Genomic DNA, 18,003 nt, shown 5'->3' with positions numbered 1-18,003 from the left:
TACTTAAAGTTCATTTAAAAACAACAATAAAAATGTTTACATAATGAATGCAATCCCATTTCCATAAAAGTAAATATAAATACTCTACAAAGAGTGAGCTGCATGACTGGCTGAGGCTTAACTCTCCGAGTCTTTCGTGTTTAAATGTTAGGTGTAATTTCTACTTCTTTTGTTTTCTGAACAGCCACCCATCAAAAAGAAAAGTCTTAAAAGGAGCAGTGACAATGACAATAATAGAAGAACTGTCTGCAGGGAGCACCCCGTTCCCATCTTTGGTACCAGTTGAGAACCAGGCCGGTGAAATTACGTGAAAAAACACTTGTCCTGTGTGCCACTAAATGGATAAGTAACCTGAGACTATTGTCCCGTGGATATGCATTTGAAAAGCGTTTGACCAGAGGCACCGTGCCTGATGTCACGTCTGCATGCGTGCACTAGCACACTCACTAATAATAGGTTATCATCATCCGTCATGGAAGTTAACCAAACACTGTTTTGGCATCAAGTCAGGAACGGGAAGGACAACAAGGAGTCAGTGGGACTGAGATATGTCAGTGATAAGGCTGTTATCTTTGACCCTCTCGGCTGTTTTTCACATTTTACATTCTCAGAAACAGTTGATGGCTCAACCATAAGACGTGATTTCCACTTCTTATTCAGGCAAAATGTGGAAAGTGTGCAAATAGTGAGTCTTTAATTACTTGAGGCATCCAAGGACGACTCTTCAGTACCACCGACTCATTTTAGGTTGTAATTTGTGCAACACTGACAAATGCACACCCGTTGTGTAGGAGTAAATCAAAATAGATCAGTTTCTGAAATAAAACCATCCCACAATCAAAGTCTCTTAAATCACCTCAGATGCGCTGTTTGCACTCCAGGAGGTCGTCCTGACCATGTATTCGTGCCTAAATGCACTAAGCTGCTGCCTTGTGAGCGACTGATTAGGTATTTGCAATAAGGAGTAGTTGAATATACCTAATAAAGTGACTAGTGGGTATATATTATGAGTTTCTATGGCAACAACACTTTAATCAGATTATCAGTCTGTTCTCAAAACCTCTGCAGTGCCTCAAAAACCAGATGCTATGTTTTTTTGAATTTACCGGTTGTAAAATATTCACTGCATCATTTGATTTTGCCTTTTTCCTGTGAAAAACTCATTGCTTTCATATGTTAGATTTTTTCTACTGGAAACAACCAAGAAACAGGTGATGAGGGGGCTCCAAATTTGTAAAGAGTGAGAAGAGCTCAGGGTTACTCCTCCCTCCCCTGAGCAGCAAGGATAACATTGAACACAGGGACGGGGAGAAAGGAAGAGTATTATCTCTTGAAAACAACCTCACAGGAAGTTGAAGTAATGGAGGTCCCAAAGCTGCTCATGTGACGGACTCTGCTTCTTGTAACGTCCACAGATCAGGTGATAGGTCCTAATAGCTCCCTGTGAGAGGGACTGCTAAAGTCTTTGTCTCATCCTGTTCACAGGATGAATGTGACCAAGAGTGGAAAGTGAGTCTGAAAGATAATACCCTGCGTGAGAGTCCAACAATACTGAGCAATTTGAGGGGTTTTTTGAGTGTCTTTGAGACCACGGGCACACATGCCAACACCAAGGGTTTCACTCTTTACTTGCTTATCAAGACAGTCTGACAAATGTCCTCAGTTGACTTTCAGATCAGTCAGCAGCCACTATCAAGTTTAACTATAACGTGTCAGGACAATGCATATTCAAATGTGTAGAATGAGAAAAAAAAAAAAAAAAAAAAAAAAAAAAAAAAAAAAAAAAACACCAAACAGAACTTCAATGGACAAAGTAGTGCAGAGAGTTTTATTGTTACGAGTGATTTCAGCATTATGCGTTTCCAAGTTCAAGAATGCAGATCAAGAATTTTATTTAGCTGAAACACAAAGCTGTTAATTTCTGAGTGACACTAGAAGTGTAAAGCAGTTGAATACAGTAAACCAAGCAACTCTGAATCAAACTGATTCCAGAAAGTGTAACATACAGATTACTGAGGCTTTCAATTTCCCTATAAATCATTTGCATGTGGATATTTTTCATGTCTTCAGCTCTGTATGGAAGAGTAGTAAGTCAGTCTCAGCCTGTGAAGCCCAGCTCTTTGTAGCTGACCTCAAGGTCAGCGATGACTTTGCTCATCACGTTCCTCAGGCCCTGTTGTCCAGCGGCATCGAGTCCAGCCTTCTCTGCAAAGACTTTAACGATGACCTCAGAGATCAGCTGGAAGGAGAAAAATTCATTTACTTCAGTCAAGCTCAGTTTAACAGCAAGCATGAGGTGATGGAGCTACAGTAAACTTTGTCCTCTTGCACACTAAGCTCACCTTGAAGTTGTTAATGGGGATCTTGTGCTTTGTTGCATGGCTGTTGGCCAGAGGTTTGAGAATGGCAGCATGGTTGCCTTTGGCCTTCAGCAGTTCGCCCAGTTTCTTTAGCACGGTGGCTCCATGGTCAGCAACAGCAGAGCTACTGGCCAGCTCACCCTGAGGGATGCCGACAAATTTGGGGAACAGCTTCTGGGTCTCCGGGTGCTCTGTGAATAAACTGAAGAGGAAATAGAGCAGCAGGGTCATACCACACAGATCATGGTTTGCATTTTAGCCATTTAGGGTGGCAGTGTAGATGCCATAATTTATCCTACTTTGATTACATCACTCTTATGCACAAAATGTTTATTCCTGGCTGTGATAAGACTGGATACAAACACATGGGACCGCTTTAATAAGGCCCATCCCATCTCCTTCAGTAGAATAGCTCCTGTGCCGCCATTATGATCCTCAATATGCTCATGTTTGTGTTGGCACTGGCGGAAGTTTGGAAATTAAATTAGATCAGTTAATGGCGTTTTTCCCTCTTGTCCATTAACACAAATTAGAAGGGGGGAGGAAATCTAAGCAACTGAATATAACCGAGTCAAACATCAACCATGACCTTAAGACAAAGATTTAATATCTCCGTGTTTTAAACAAACACAGATCTAGGCATCATAAGAGTTAGTGATGTGGCAGTGGTTGCCAAGTGTGCAATTAGACAGGTGGTGGCATAAATAACACATGAATTCTATTCTTAAACTGCACTGGAGGAGATGAATTTTTAAACTCCTGGCCACAGGTCTGAGTAATGAGACCTACAACGAGTACAATCTTATTTTTCTTTCCAGAGTCACTGACCGGTTCAAAACCAGGCTCCCATAGCCAGTGTAGTCTGCTTCCACTGGTCCCCAGTACTTCAGAACTGCGTCAAAGTCCCCCATGATCTGAGAAGATGAGGGGAGAGAGTGAAAGAAAAAAAAAAAAAAAGTTGCCTGATTATATGAAGCTTGTCAGTTACAGATGCAGTTATCCTGTACTGCACTTCTGTTTGAGTTAATGGCTGAGAACCAACAACAATATCAGTCAAGGGCAACTTGTGAAAGATGGATATATTACCTCAGATGAACTCAGGGAGTCTGACTGGCAACCTCAGTATAGCTTTAAATAGTTTATTTGAAGTGAAATCAGATTCACTTTTAGTTTTAATGCATTTGAGGTCATGAGAACGCTGCGCGATATGTAAACAGAGTGAAGTTCTTACAGATTATCCCACAGTGCACTAATCAGTCATGCATTTCCTTTGTTCTGCTTACGCTAGTTTATTAAGATAACTTTTAATTTAGCAGTGTTGACATTTTACATTTCCCCCTTTAACTGAAAAACTCAGATTCCCAAGCATCCTGAAAGAAAAAAAAAAGTTTAAGATTAATTTTACCCCTGAAATGTTTAACTCCCAAGTCATGATATATATTGTTTAATTAATTCTATTATTGCAGAATCCATTGCCTTACCTGCAAGCTTGTAATATATCCTGTGTAGTTACACCAAATTCCTCTTGTCCTGACTAAACCCCCCAGAGCTGACCTTTTATACTCCCTCCCTCTGTGCTGTCACCAAGTTTGTTTCCCCCCCCCCCCCAGCTCTCTGTGAGGCTGCCTCTTACTGCACGTCTCCCAAATGTTCCCAATGCCTCCAACGTCTACCTGGAAACTTAATTCCAGGTGACTTAGCCACTTGGGGCATCTTTGGTGTGTTTTGTGGCCGAGCCATCAAGTAGCCCAGGTAGAGTGAGTAAAGTAGGTCATTTGAGGGAGGAAAAAAAAAACAAAAAAAACAAAAAAAAAACCAAAACAAAAAAACCACACACACACCAACAACAAACACAACAAAAATAACTACATACAAAAATAGGGCTCTAGTTGAGAATTTAGTTTTAGTGTTACCTTTCCAAGCTGCAAATCTAGCATCTTAAAGCAATTTTCCATTTGTGATTTTAGAGCAGCCTACTCACATTAGACAGCAGGTGAATTTCACAGCAATCCCTGCACTAAAACTTCATCCAGTACTTTCACTTATCAGTTTGTCATTAGCTACTCAAATAGTTCTGCAGTAAAACCTGCAGAGATACAGTAATTCTGCTCAACTAGAGCAATTCAAACTAATTGCATCAAAATGTCATTGATTCTAAGCTTCACAATGGATATAATGTGAAGGCAGAACACACACACGCTATACTTCAGGATCTTTTCCTGCTTTGATCAAACTTTTCTAGATTAATTTCCTAATTTTGACTTTAGATTCAGATAGTGGGTTTCAATTGTAATAAATTTGATCAAATTCCTCCCAAGAGTATTAAAATGTCAGAATTGTTTCAGTCTTGATTTTCTTGAGTCTAGCCAGTGATTTTAGTTTACTAGAAATACCCTGCAGTAAAAACACAACACGCTCCAGTCAGCTTACAATAGTCTGTGCCCTTTTCTTCCATGCTACACTTAAGGACACTTCTACACGCATTACTATGATTTCTACCACCTGAGTTTCAGTGGTGGGGAGGACAGACACTTAGATTATGATTAATCTAGAAAACCCTCTAATGGGAGGAAGTAGTCAGAAGCCTGACAGTTTTCCCAGTACCTTGCATAATTTTATGTGCAAAAACAGCTGCGCACCATGTCATATTTTTATTGCTAATCAATTTATAATTTCACTCTTAAATAGCAACATTTCAACACAGTTAAGATCAGATTATCAGCCATGTTGGTGGAAATACAGGAATCTTTATATCCAACAGCCAAGATTAGTTGTGGTCATGACTGTATGCAAGATCTGATGCACTGTGAATGTAATCAGGGAATTAGATGCTATAAAAATCCAGATAACACCCGCAACCACATGTACAAAATGTGTGATTGAAATTCCATCAGGAGAATATATGTGCAGACAGACACACTCACCAACTCAAGAATACACACCAACCCAGGAAGTCAAGGTTATGTAAGACACCAGCAGCTTAATTGTTCAGTACAAACCTGCTGTAATGTTTTGTATAAAAATCATTTACCATGTGCGTAAGATAAATTAATGTACAAACACACTCATGACTAATTATCAGGAAAGCCCCTCTGGTGACCAATAAAACTACTTTACATTTCCATGAGATACATTTGGATTGTATAGCTGGTTCGAGTTTTGGGTCAGTTTGTGTTGGCGAATCACATTTTCTCAGCACGTTTACTTCTGCCCGAGTCCTAATTATTCAGTTTTCAAAAGGGTACACACTGAACAATGAAACCTCTGTTTCTTTTGATTCCAGTCTCAGCCGATTTGAAATGTATCAGATTCCGTTACTGAGGACTGATTGTTTGGTATTCCCTCCAACCTGAAACCTGAGCCCCTGCGCTGCCCACATGCTTCAATTTATTACTACGCCATTGCACAGGTAGCTGCACGGCAGAATTATTCAAATGCAACCAGTAAGAAAAATGCAAAGCGAAATGTCCAGGCTAAGGCACTGCAATGATGCCGACATGCACACATCGGTAACAAAGTCATATACAACACTCCCATTATAGCTCATCTTAACTAAAACCCTAGTCAATATTTTGACCTTTACTGCCAATAGCAGTCATTTAGTTACTATAGGACAGTAGTCAAACTTTGTAAATGTTTTAGGTTTGCAGGCAAATTGCATCCCCCCCACATAACTGCTAAAGTGCACCGTGTTGATGTTCACAATGGAATCATCTTGCCTCTCAAGCAAATGGAAAGGGTGTACACAGATGCTGCACAGTCCAGCTTGGATGCATTTGAACATAATTTGGAATCAGGTGACACATCTGATCCGAGGTCAAATACAGTTAATGACTTGGGAGAGGGGGGGGGGGGGGGGGGGGTAGGCTGCGATCTGCTGCCGCCTTCATTTGTTAAAATTACAAACTAATTCAGTGTCAACTATATAATATTAACCTGACCAGTTTCCTGGGAGAAGTTTGCGTGTTTGCAATTGCTATAATTGAGTATCAGTGTTGAACTAGACATATTAGAAGGCCTTCTTTCGTGAGTCTTCATTCATACTGCACAGTTCTGAAGTCTAGTTGAAAGCAGCATTAGGAAAAGAGCATGAAGCTGAAGTCAAGTACTGCATTTTTCCAGCATGGAACACTCGCCTACTATCCGCTGCAGCATGAATGCACACTTAAGTGTGCAAGACTAGTGTGGCACCAAAACAGTATAGATACAGCCTGCATTTAGAGTGAGGAGCAAGACCAGACAAATGCCCTACCAAGCACTTGCTGCCCATTAGAGACCTTGGGGAAATTTAGTGTCCTATCACACACACACACACACACACCTCTGCTGGACTTTTTCACATAACATTGGGGAGGCAAACGACAAGTCCCTCCTCTTCTAAACTGTGATTGGTTTACACTATGGCTTCAATAAGTGTCTAGCCAATAGAATTTCGCGTGCGGTCCAACACCCGGAAGACAGCAGTGAGTGTCAAAGAGCCCGAAGTAGGTTGAAGCAGTTTAAACGTTTAAGGAAAAAAAAAAAAGTTGTCAGTCAGGTTTTATTTGCAGTGTTTTCAGGCGCAAAGATGATGCAGGCTTTGAAAGGCGTCAGACACGTGACATCCAGCACAATGAAACAAGCAGGTAACCGGCAAGGCTCGTGCTCGTTTTAAAGCAGTCCGAAGTGGGGAAAGAAATAGTGTTTGCAAAGTAGCGACTTCGTCTACAATTAAAGCACATTCGCAGTCTTACAGCGCCGATATGAGCGAAAATGTCATTCACAGACTTAACAAAAATATCTGGACAGCCAACAGGTTTGTGGGGCAAAGGTTATTGCCCGATTGAACTTGTGATTTTAAAGTATTGTTAACTGTAGGAATAGCGTGTCAAACATGAGGCCTGGGGTCCAGCACCAGCCCACTGAAGGGTCCAGTCCGGCTCACTGGCTAGCTTTGCTAGTCTGAAAACTGCCAAAAAGTCAAATAGCTTTAGTTTTAGTAAGATGTTCAGCTCCTCCTAGTGAGGCGAGGCCAGCATTACTACATAGTTACTGTATGCGAAGTTAAAGTTGGGACTTGGACAAGGTGTTTTAAAGGATACTATTAAGAGGCAAAAGAAAAAAAAAGTCTCAAGCTGTTACCCATTTTATAACTAGATTGTGAATATTTAACTTGCTGTATTGAGATTTTAGAGCAGATTAAATCATTTGTGGCCCATTAACTGAAGTTTGACATCCCTGCCACTTTCAGTGGCATGTTGAAGACATATTGCCAGCTTTGCACAGTTTTCTAAAAATGTGACCTAGTGTAGACACGCAGCTGAACAGGGCTCCGACCCCATATTAAGTTTAAAGAAAAGTAATAAACTTGCAGAGATAAAAAGGCAAATGCGCAGGTTTTGGCTTACTTTACTTGGTGCTCATTGAGAACTTTCCCAAAGTTTTATGGATCCAGAATTTAGTCAAGTCACTCCTACCTGTGGTAAGGTTGGCATTTAAGTTTCCTGAAAACACAGAGAGAGACACATTAAAGAGTCACATAATTGAAAAATGTGTTAAAAGTATTAACCAAAGAAAGAAAACAAACTATTTCTGAATCAGTAAAGAAGCTCTCACCTTCCTTCAAGACAGGGTACCAATGAGCTGAGCACGGCTTTTATTCCTGTTCGGTTAATTGAGCAAGTGAGACACAGGTATCTGCAATTAGTCAAACAAAAGCTGTGCCCACAAAGCCAAGCCCCGCCTCCAAACAAAGGGGAGTTAGGGCGTGAGGAGACATATTTCACCCACATGACCACCAGGGAAAGTTTTTTGTTTTTTTTAAATGATTGTTCCTTTACATCAACTAATACATACAGTTGGTCACATGATCAGAAACTAAACCAGACAGATGTCGCAAGTCTTGTTAAACCAGAGTGCGCTGTGTCCAGTTTCAGAGCTCTCTGTGGCAGTCCCGTGGGGGGAGATCCGAGGTAAAGTCTGGGGTCCTGACCACGGACATCCTGTGCTGTGCCTGCATGGCTGGGCTGACAACTGCGGTACATTCAACACGCTTGTTCCCCTTCTGCCAAAAGGTGAGTGTTTTGTACAATGCACATTGACCATCTCCAGTGGCTCCCACTGTAGAAACCTCAGTGCCAAAAATTGAACCCCATGGACAATAATTCTTAAAATCAGCGGATTCTGCTGCTCAGCTCACTCAGGTGTGTGGCGTTCGGTTAATTTGAGTGTACAGCTTGTGCAAACAGGTGCTGCCGCTCAGCTGCTGGAACAGCTACATCCCATCCAAAAAGACTGGATCTGAGGATGACATAATTACCACAGCACTTTACCCAGATTTTACAATTGTAGCTGACGGATTAGGAGCGTTTTCCTAGCTTTGTGTCCTTATTAACCTGAAAGCGATTTTTAGTTTGCCTTCTCCCTGTGTCTCCACTCAGAGTGTCGATATGTGGCAATGGACCTGGCAGGTCACGGTCGCTCGTCGCACCGTCCTCCTGGAGTTCTGCACGCCTTTCCTTCCTACGTGATGGATGTACGCAGAGTCGTTGATGGTGTGTGAGTTCGAGGACACTTGCAGTTAAGCCTTTAAATCCCATCAGAGATATCAGTGTTTGTTCCAGGATTGCAGTTTGTGATCATCGAGTTTTGGCTGAAACTTACATGTTATCCTTCCATAAACTTCTGCACCCCACATTTTATAATCCTAAGAGGTCTTTAACTCTACACTTAGTTGCTTTCCCTCATATCCATGGGAGTCGCTTTGGTCCATTAGGTTGAGAGAAACTCTGTGAGAAATGTTGTGACAGCTAACATGACATATTTATTGCTCGTTACTGCTCTCAAAGGCAAGCTGCAGCAGTATACAGCTCCTGCAGCCAGCACAGCTGCTGGCTGAAGATGCGGATGTGTCTAATGCTCAGGCTATGATGCTATTTATGTATTCATGACTGCACGGTAACTATCCTTCACTGGTCCTGTTAACATGAGCTAGCATTAAGCCTGAGCCTGTGATGACAGGTATGTAATAAATACACCGCAGGTGTTCGGGAGGCAGCATGGCTGCAGTATAACTGGGAACTACTGCAAACTTTAGTTATAGTTATTGTTAATTTAAATGTAAATAATTATTGTTTTAGTTTGCACTTGAAGCAGGCTTGTAGCCCCGAACAAAAAATTGTGTTTTGGAAAAAAAGTTTAACAATGAAACTCTAAAAATCTTGGCAAAGCTTTCGAATTAGAAGGAGGAAAACAGTGAGGTTTGAAGAGCAAAGGATAAAAAGCTGAAAATGTAAATGAAGGCCAGTAGATGATGTGTGCTGAAATCACATCCTGGACTCGGACCGTTCTAGAGCCGGGGGCTGCTGTGGCTGAAGGATGATTCACTGTGTTTTTTGGTTATATGAGACACATAATCAAAACACACAGTGGGATGTTTGTGGTAAATTTACAATATTTTTATTACAGTATAAAACAAAAGGCTTAAAGGCCACCCATGTGGAACAGAAGATGCTGTTTTCCATCAACATGTTTGACATGATGCAAGCCAGTTTGAACCATTTCCATAAAAAAGGCACAGTGTATGAAAGAGCTGTCTTGTGTTAACTGACCTATCATTTCTTTACAAGTCTTGGCTACTCCTCCTAGTTTAATCAAACGTACATGCGGTGATCACCTAATGTGGCTTCACCCAAACTGAGCACAGTTTGGGTGGCTTGGTGTGTAGATAAATGCGCCTGTAACTTATTTATCTATACTTGGAGTACCACCAACTACCTGATGCGGGTGTTACTCCAAAGCTCAGCCATCCTGCAGTCACGATCACAGCTACGGCCCGTCACAGAGGACTGAAGCAGCCCCACTGTTGAAGTTTCACCCACTCACGCTGTGCTCATAGGCAGTGATGAGTTGCCGCATCATCCGTAACAGTGTCATAATACTCAGCCTTCACTGTGGATCAGAGGGAATGTAAAATATATGAATATAAAAGCATCTGTGGCTTTTTCACAGGATGCTTTGTGAGCTTTGACAGTTTTGTTGTTTTTTTTTTAAAAGTGGGCAAACTCTGACCTCTGAGGTAGAGCATACACTGCAGTTGAAAATGAGATGATTTTAATATGAATATACATTTGACATAATTTAATATGCAGTTTATGGATCTAGAAAAAAAGGCCCTTTAATGAATGTTATTAATTTCGAGCATATTGCCAGAGCTGCCATGCATCTTCCTGACAGCTGAATCATAGCAGTGAGGATTTCTTTGAGCTAAAAATGGTCTGTGTTCTGTGATGAGATACTGAACCTGGTTGATGATGTGTGAAATTACTCCCACAGCTCTGCAGTGGAGCAAATTCTCCATTATAGGCCACAGCATGGGTGAGTGCAGCTGTATAAAGAATTCAAGCTTTAAAACGTATGTTTAAAAGCGCACGTTTATTTTATTTCTCTGTCCACCTCTTTGTATTTCAGGTGGTAACGTTGCAGGAATGGTAGGTGACTTACGATTAAGACACATTTGAGAGTGCTGTGCTTTATTGGGTGGCATCATTGTCCATGTGGCGTCTTCTGCAGTTCAGCGCTCTGTATCCGGAGATGGTGGATGCCGTTGTGCTGCTGGACTCCTACGGATTTTTACCTACAGACCAGGTACTTGTTTCTTTTTTTTCCTTTGTTACTCCACATCTGTTTTCATAGGAAACATTATTCAACAATACAGAAACAGATGATACCCACACATTCTCTGACTCACCCAGTATACGGTTAACCCTGTACACCCCCCACCACCATCCCAACCTATGTAGTGGCACATTGAAAGAATTAGAATAAGTTAGAAAAGGGTTAGGGTAAAGGTGTTGGATATACATGCCAGACTGAGGTAGTTGAATGCTCACTTTTCATGTCTTACCTCACCCTAAGTGAATTTGTGAGTCGAGCCTGGGGCCACTGTGGCATTGTTTTAGTATGCAACTGAACAGTAGCTGCGTATGATTTACTGTTTTCCACAAATAATATGGCTTGAAATATTGGCCTGTCCTCTGGTGTGCTTTTGCCAGTGCAGGCCACTAGTAGCTCAGTGGGGGGAGAGCAGGTGTAGCGGTGTTACGGTTCTAGCAGGTGTCCCAGGGAGCCATGATGGCTAACCAGCATCCAAAAAATGCAGTAGTGCAGCCATCACTGGTACACTGGTTATCAATGATTATTTCTCCCCAAAACGAGATGTCTGCTGTGGGGGGGAAAAAGTCTGTTCTGTCCACCATGATTTTCTTTCCAGCTTCTTCTAGAAATGCTCCATAATAATTGATTTCCAGTCCTCATGAAATGTGGGTTGCTCTTGGGGCATCAAGGCAGACCTGGCTCTGTAGATTATTCTAGTTAAGTAAAACTACATATCAGAAAAATGGTCAAACCTTTTCTGCACAACCTGTGGAAGCTTTGGTTCAAATGTGATTGGGAAGCCTGCGTGACTTCAATAATGTTATCGTTAAAGTAGCAATACAGTGTCGTGCAAAAGTCTTGAGTCGCCCGTCATTTCACTTTACTGCATTGACGGTGTGTTTGGAAGCATTGTCATACTGAAAAATGAAACTGTTACCAGTCAGATGGGGTGGATCAAAATCTGACCATATGTTTTTATAATTCCATCAATTTGATAAGATCTCCAACACCACCAGATGAAATGCAGCTTCAAACCAGGGCAGAGCCTCCACTGTGTTTTGCAGATGGCTCTAGACAGCCTAGAGCAGGGGTGGGCAATCTCAGGCCACGAGGGCCGGTGTCCCTGCAGGTTTTAGATGTGTCCTCGAACCAACGCAGCTGATTTAAATGGCTAAATTAGCTCCTCAACATGTCTGGAAGTTCTCCAGAGGCCTGGTAACGAACTAATCATGTGATTCAGGTGTGTTGACCCAAGGTGAGATCTAAAACCTGCAGAGACACCGGCCCTCGTGGACCGGGATTGCCCACCCCTGGCCTAGATAGTCAGTGTTGTTCCTCCTCTGCTTATACTGACACAAACTGGAACCAAAAATACTGAATTCTCTAATTCATCGCTACATACTGATTTTTCCAGTTTTTGTGTAATTTGGAGTCAGGAGAACTGCTTTTCAAGACCACTTTAAAGCATTATAAGAAAATCTGGCTCCTTGGAAACAAAATGTAAAGAAATAAAGGGTATTGCAAGACTTTTCCGCAGCACTGTTTGTCACCATAAATACAATTCCCATCAGCGGTTCATTTACACCCTCTTGTGCATCATGTGAACCCATGAAGGGGGAAATTATAACGCTGACGTGTCTCCGATTACTTCTTCCTGAGTGAAGTGTGATTTTTAAGCATCGTTAGGCCTCTCACTGTGTTTGTATTATCTCATCCAGCCTGCTATTATTTAAATTTTCCAGTCTTCTGTGTAGAACAAGAACAAACTTCTTAGTTACAGCTTAAAAAGGGCTGTTATGTGTGAAATAAGAGCTGTTTGATTTACTCCAATGTTTCTTTTCCAGCAAACAGAAAGATGACCTGGGTGCCGCTTTCAAAAGTGGACAACTATTTATTTATTTATTTATTTATTTTTGATGAACTTTAATGTGACAGCTTCTTTTATAGTATGCAAAAAGGCTGCTGTTGTCTAGCAACTTCATCTAAATTAAGTTTTTCTCCTGAACACGTTGAGGTGTAGGTGAAAAGTAGAGGAGGTGCTCGGTTTTTGAGAGCATATAATTTGCAGTGACGAGAAGCCCCCCTCAGAGAGAAACACCTCTCTGGTGACCTCTAGCTAATTATAGTTTGATTTACACTTCAGGGCTTCATGACTTTGTGACAGTGTCTGATGAAGTCTGGATTGTGAGAAAATGAAAAATGCTGTAGGCGGTTTGACATTTTGAAAGGCGTTGCATTTAAGAAACACTTGCGGCCACCAGTGTAATTGAGTCTGGCGCGATTTTGACCTTTAGGCCTGGGCTAAGGCTTTACATTATATTATTGCATGTTGCATGTCTCTATATTATTCCTGTACAATTCACCCTTGTGAGTCGTTTTCAGTTGCTGTCCTTATTTATCTCTGCTCCCTCGCAGAAGGAAATGCCCAAAGTGATCAGGCAGGGGTTCGAAGAGATGCTTCTGTTTGAAAAAACGATGGAGGAGAAGAAGAGAGTGTACACTTACGAGAAGGCAGTAGAAAGGTAAAGCGCCTTCCCTTATCGGCAGTTTTAAAGGAGTTCACTCATGCGCTAACTTTGTTTTTGCAACCTTCAGGTTGATGTCTGTAAACCAAACTCTTTCTGAACGCTCTGCGAAAATCCTTCTGGAGCGAGGTCTGGTTCAGGTTGAGGGAGGTGCGTGTTTATCTTCCTCTCGTTTACCTTCTCTCAAGACTCATCTCTATTTCTTTTTCCCCTTATGTTTAAAGTGTAACTTCTCTTTCCCTTGCAGGAGTTGTGTTCTCCAGAGACTTTCGTGTTAATCTGGTAGGTTTCCCCTGATCATTTCTACCCAAGCTGTCATTTGCAGCAGATGGTATAAATGTGCACAATGTTTCTCAATTTCAGAAAAACATAGCACGCATCAGTTTGGAGCAGAGTCTGGAGCTGCATTCGAGGATCACGGCCTCTGTCCTAGTTGTTCTGTAAGATGGTCTCCTGCCTCTCGTTCTCTTATTGCTTGTGGAAAAAAATAAGAGACAAAATAGATTTGCAAATTTTTTTTGTCTTTACAGAGCAGAAAGTGGCTTGGACAAAATATTTGCTGAAGACGAGCAAAAAAAATTTACATCAGCACTTCTTCAGGCCTACAGGGACAAAAATGTGAGTGCACCTAACAGTCTGTTTGTGGAAAGCAGGTATGTTTGCATCCCCGTGTTTATTTTTAGCCGTTAAGCCTGCGCATAATTGTTCCTAGCAGACAGACAGCTGCACGGATGCTAGAGTAGCAGTGCAGTATGAGCTCAGTGTCTCAGGAGCAGCAGAAATTTATATAGCTGTGAATCTCAACACTGACCTACATACAGGAACTTGGTCAAGTGCTGCTGATGAGGGAGAGCAGAGGATGCGTTTCCACCAATCGTCTCCACTGAGTGGGTTTCTTTCCCAGTCAGATTTTCACTGAGAAACAAAAGATAAGCGTGGCATGTGGTGAGCACAGTGGAGCATTCAGCTCTTTCCCTCAGGTGTTTGTAGAGATTAAAGTAGAGATGTGAGAGCGAACGTAGGACTTGCATTCATTAAGCGCCCAAAAATATTCCAAATGACTTGCGATGCTGCTGTAAACATGGAGGACTTCATGTTTACAAGTTTAACACACAGTCATTTAAAATGGCTTTTCATAGCAGCCATGAGGGTAAGTAGCAGTCAAGTGCTGCTAATGTAGTGCACTTGATTAATTGATAATCAGTAACTGTGATTAACTCTATAGAATCAGAAGCTGGAACAAGTGTGTTAACACAATGCTTCAATGCATCTCGGACTTAGTTAGCATGTTCAATGTTAAACTTCGTGATGGCACAATAAGAGAAAAAGACTGAACAAGTATGGATACCTCTTCTCGGTAAAAAGAATATGGCAGCACATTTTAGGTTTGCAGAGGTGCTGAACAAATCACATGACTTCCGGAACTAACATGGAGATGTTTGACCACAACGCTAAACACAGCACACCAGCACAAATGTTTCATACCAACAGTGAAGCACGGAGGAGGAAGAGTAATGATTTGGGCTTGTTTTGCAGTCACAGGTCCCAAGCACCTCGCAGTCATTGAGTCAACCGCAAACTTCTCTGTATACTAGAGAATTCTGGAGTCGGATACGAGGCAATCTGTCAAACAGTTAAAGCTTGGCTAAAATAATACCATGAAACGGGACAATCATCCCAAGCACAGCAGAAAACAGAATGACTGAAGAAGAAAAGAATCAAGTTGTTGCAATCGGCCAGTCAAAGTCCAGACGTCAGCCCGACTGTAATGTGATCTAAGGAGAGCTGTGCATAAATAAATGTCTACAAACCACACTGAACTAAACTAACCTTGAAAGACTTTTCAGATTTAGTCTAAGTTCATGACCTAAACTGCATAAAAAGATGGATGTAGCCATTATGTCATTGGTTTCCATGTTGAATTCTTTACTTGTGTGATTGAGACCTTAAACTCACCATGAAAATGTTTAGTGATTTCAGAAATAAAAAGAGAACTAGGGTCAGTTTTTGCGATCAGAGAACTCGCCCCCTGCTGGGCAGATCTTTCTGTGCTTCGCAGTCTGCGGCTCAAGTGGCCGGAAAGTCCTTTATTCCATGTTGAAAGCCTGCTTTATTCACCATCGTGACTGGTCTCATCTGTGTTTTCAGCAATCCGTGGTGACTGTTCCAGGTGATCATCACATCCACCTGAATAAGCCTGACATCGTCGCTCCAGTTGTGTCTGACTTCCTGCAGACCAAAGTCCTCTCACGCTCTGCTACACCAACTAATGGCCAGACCTCTAAGTTATAACAGACCAGTTACTCCTCGAGTCACGTCACACTGACTCTACTGCTAATCCTGTATTTGTACTGTACTATTTACACAGGTTTAATTTTGGTGCTTAAAACTCACTCGGCTGGTCGTCTTAGTGGACTCATTAATTATTTAAAGCCTTTTAAAAGGTAGTGATGCTGTTTAAATGAGAAAACAAAATTTTGCCATCACTGCCATCTCTGTCTGTTAACTCAGGCTTTCTGCCTCAGGATCTGCACTCACTAACATGAGGGCATCAGAGGTTTGAGTTCTTCTATTGCGCTGCCTGGAGCATGCACCACATACTCCAAGCAGAGGCAGTTTCAAACACATTATACCACATTGGAGCTCTCAAACTTAAACTATTATTAAACTATTCCATAGCTTGATAATTGTCCCAAGCACAGCAATAGTCTGTGGCCATATTAAAGTCACACAGGTGAAACTGGATGAAGGGGTTTGTCATTATCTGTGAATTCCTCCCACACAATCACTTGAGCCACCAAACTTGGCACAAAGGTACATCTTGAAGGCCTCTGAAGGTTCTCATCTATGTCAGGTATTATTAGGTCCTGGTATTGCCTAGCAACCACCTAGCAAGAGGCTCAAATGACTGCTTTTTAGCCTTTACATTCCTATAACACCTTATAAAATTAGCTTTAATTTCATAACTTCTTATTTATATCCACAAAATCTGAATTATGCATGTTGAGCAACCACCTAGCAACAGGCTAAAATCCATTTTTAGCATATGAACAACATCGCTTATTGTTTTACTGTTCTCCCTGTGATTAAGTATATCAGTTGTCCACAGCACCAACAGGCCAAGCAATACTGTAGCATGGGCACGTATGTGTTTCTCTAATGTGTTACTTCTCGTCTCCTCTGTCCTCCCTGGAAATCCTGTCTCAAGTGTGCCGTTTTTTAAGGATGTCTCATTCCTAAAATGCATCTGGAGGAGAGAGGAGGCTGCACAGGTATGGCTTTGTGGTAGTTCTTTAACCTCTAGCGTAGGCCATAAGAGCTAAGATATACAAACTGTGCTGGACTCTTTAAACAACTGCTCGTTTCATCCTCTTAAGTGTTTCAGTTTTTTTTAAGATGATCACAGTGTTTCTGTGAAAAGTAATATCTGCTCACATTGTGGAATGTTGTGAATGGTGTTTTGTTTTTTTTTGTTTGTTTTTTGTTTTTTAATGCTGTGATATCCTAAAATACAGTAGTAGCCTTTAACAAAACCATGGGCAAATGATGTGGCTGTGCTACACGTCATGTTTCAGTTCAACCTGCAGAGCCAGTGACACCATCAGCTGAATCGCCCCGTGCCGGCTGCCTTTGAGGAATGATTGGGATTCACTGTGGCAGCTCAGAAGTCTCACCAGTGTGCTGTGTGTCATTAATATTTTAGCAAGTGCACAGTTTCTCAGATGTGCGACCACATGTTTAATCTCATAGGTTAAGTAAGCAGTGTGTACCAACACAGAGAGAGCAGAGGACGACTCGTGACTTGAATAACAACTATGATTTTCCGTACAGGGTGTCTTTTTAGTAAATCTCAAGTACTGAAAAGCTTTTATTTTGAAGAAACAATTTCCATAAAAACAATTTCTGTGCCTGATGCACTTTTTTTTTTTCTTTTTTTTCTTCTTCTTATATTAAACTGATGGCATTAATTGCAACTGTCTTACAGTGTCTTTGTTCTTCATGAAATTATAAAATCTTGAAAGTTCAATTAAAGTTTTTTGACTTTCTGACAGCTGTTGAAGCACTTGTGAGCTTGGCAACATCAATTTTAAAACAAGCTCAAGAAAAGGGGAAAAACAGTCTTATCATAGATATCTCATAACTTTCTATAATGTTCAATACAATTCAATTTTATTTATATAGCGCCAAATTGCAACAGCAGTCGCCTCAAGGTGCTTTATGTCCTGATTGTGGGTACTTTTTTTTTTTTAATTCTACTGCAGTATTTCAGGGACACCAATGCTTAAAATATAGTATTTATAATAATTAAAATTTAATGGTGCATACATTTTTGTTTTTTTTATTAGATTGATGCCATATAGGTTGAACCGTGGGCGGCCACTGTGGCTGTTGCAAATTATCCAGGCGTCTTGTTTTAGCCTCTAAATTTAAAAACAACAATAATATTAACAGTAAAGTTTATTTATAAAGCACTTCTCAAAAGG

At 41.2% G+C, this 18,003-nt stretch overlaps 2 protein-coding genes across 7 annotated transcripts; one reads left to right on the top strand and one right to left on the bottom strand.

Annotated features, from left to right (window-relative positions):
- Nucleotides 1-1,807: 1,807 nt before the first annotated feature.
- Nucleotides 1,808-7,859, bottom strand: mb (myoglobin). 3 transcript variants are annotated; one of them, XM_086296020.1, is made up of 4 exons: nt 7,817-7,859; nt 3,189-3,274; nt 2,343-2,562; nt 1,808-2,239 (listed from the first exon to the last, which is right to left on the bottom strand). In XM_086296020.1, the coding sequence occupies exons 1-4, from the start codon at nt 7,832-7,834 to the stop codon at nt 2,099-2,101; spliced, it is 465 nt and encodes a 154-aa protein (XP_086152146.1). In that variant the 5' UTR covers nt 7,835-7,859; the 3' UTR covers nt 1,808-2,098. The 3 variants fall into 3 exon arrangements, with proteins under 3 accessions (XP_086152146.1, XP_086152148.1, XP_086152147.1); XM_086296022.1 differs by lacking the exon at nt 7,817-7,859 and adding an exon at nt 7,748-7,772; XM_086296021.1 differs by lacking the exon at nt 7,817-7,859 and adding an exon at nt 3,842-3,955.
- serhl (serine hydrolase like) lies at nt 6,790-17,493 on the top strand. 4 transcript variants are annotated; one of them, XR_015129904.1, is made up of 13 exons: nt 6,807-6,985; nt 8,270-8,413; nt 8,780-8,893; nt 10,674-10,715; nt 10,809-10,828; nt 10,911-10,985; nt 13,410-13,516; nt 13,590-13,669; nt 13,767-13,801; nt 13,883-13,959; nt 14,050-14,137; nt 15,668-16,791; nt 17,095-17,493. XR_015129904.1 is itself a non-coding variant. In XM_086296019.1 (12 exons), the coding sequence occupies exons 1-12, from the start codon at nt 6,928-6,930 to the stop codon at nt 15,809-15,811; spliced, it is 984 nt and encodes a 327-aa protein (XP_086152145.1). In that variant the 5' UTR covers nt 6,790-6,927; the 3' UTR covers nt 15,812-17,493. The 4 variants fall into 4 exon arrangements, 3 of the variants coding, with proteins under 3 accessions (XP_086152145.1, XP_086152143.1, XP_086152144.1); XM_086296019.1 differs by having other exon boundaries at nt 6,790-6,985; nt 15,668-17,493; XM_086296017.1 differs by having other exon boundaries at nt 13,413-13,516; nt 15,668-17,493.
- Nucleotides 17,494-18,003: the final 510 nt, after the last annotated feature.

This window comes from Aulonocara sp. 'chitande type north' Nkhata Bay, linkage group LG6 (assembly GCF_057382095.1).
Source record: "Aulonocara sp. 'chitande type north' Nkhata Bay isolate Kocher_YH1m ecotype deep benthic linkage group LG6, A_spYH_male_GT1.1, whole genome shotgun sequence".
NCBI lineage: Eukaryota > Metazoa > Chordata > Actinopteri > Cichliformes > Cichlidae > Aulonocara > Aulonocara sp. 'chitande type north' Nkhata Bay.
Note: the sequence above shows the minus strand (reverse complement) of the source record. Positions and strands in the feature narration are given on the sequence as shown.

Bases quoted from the DNA above. Each gene is read 5' to 3' on its own strand.
- serhl (XM_086296019.1), top strand. From the start codon at position 6,928: ATGATGCAGGCTTTGAAAGGCGTCAGACACGTGACATCCAGCACAATG. The intron at 10,716-10,808 runs GTGAGTGCAGCT...TTTGTATTTCAG, and splicing joins CATTATAGGCCACAGCATGG to GTGGTAACGTTGCAGGAATG. The intron at 13,517-13,589 runs GTAAAGCGCCTT...TGCAACCTTCAG, and splicing joins TACGAGAAGGCAGTAGAAAG to GTTGATGTCTGTAAACCAAA.
- mb (XM_086296020.1), bottom strand. The intron at 2,563-3,188 runs GTCAGTGACTCT...TTTCCTCTTCAG, and splicing joins GGGAGCCTGGTTTTGAACCG to TTTATTCACAGAGCACCCGG. The intron at 2,240-2,342 runs GTGAGCTTAGTG...TTCTCCTTCCAG, and splicing joins TCCCCATTAACAACTTCAAG to CTGATCTCTGAGGTCATCGT.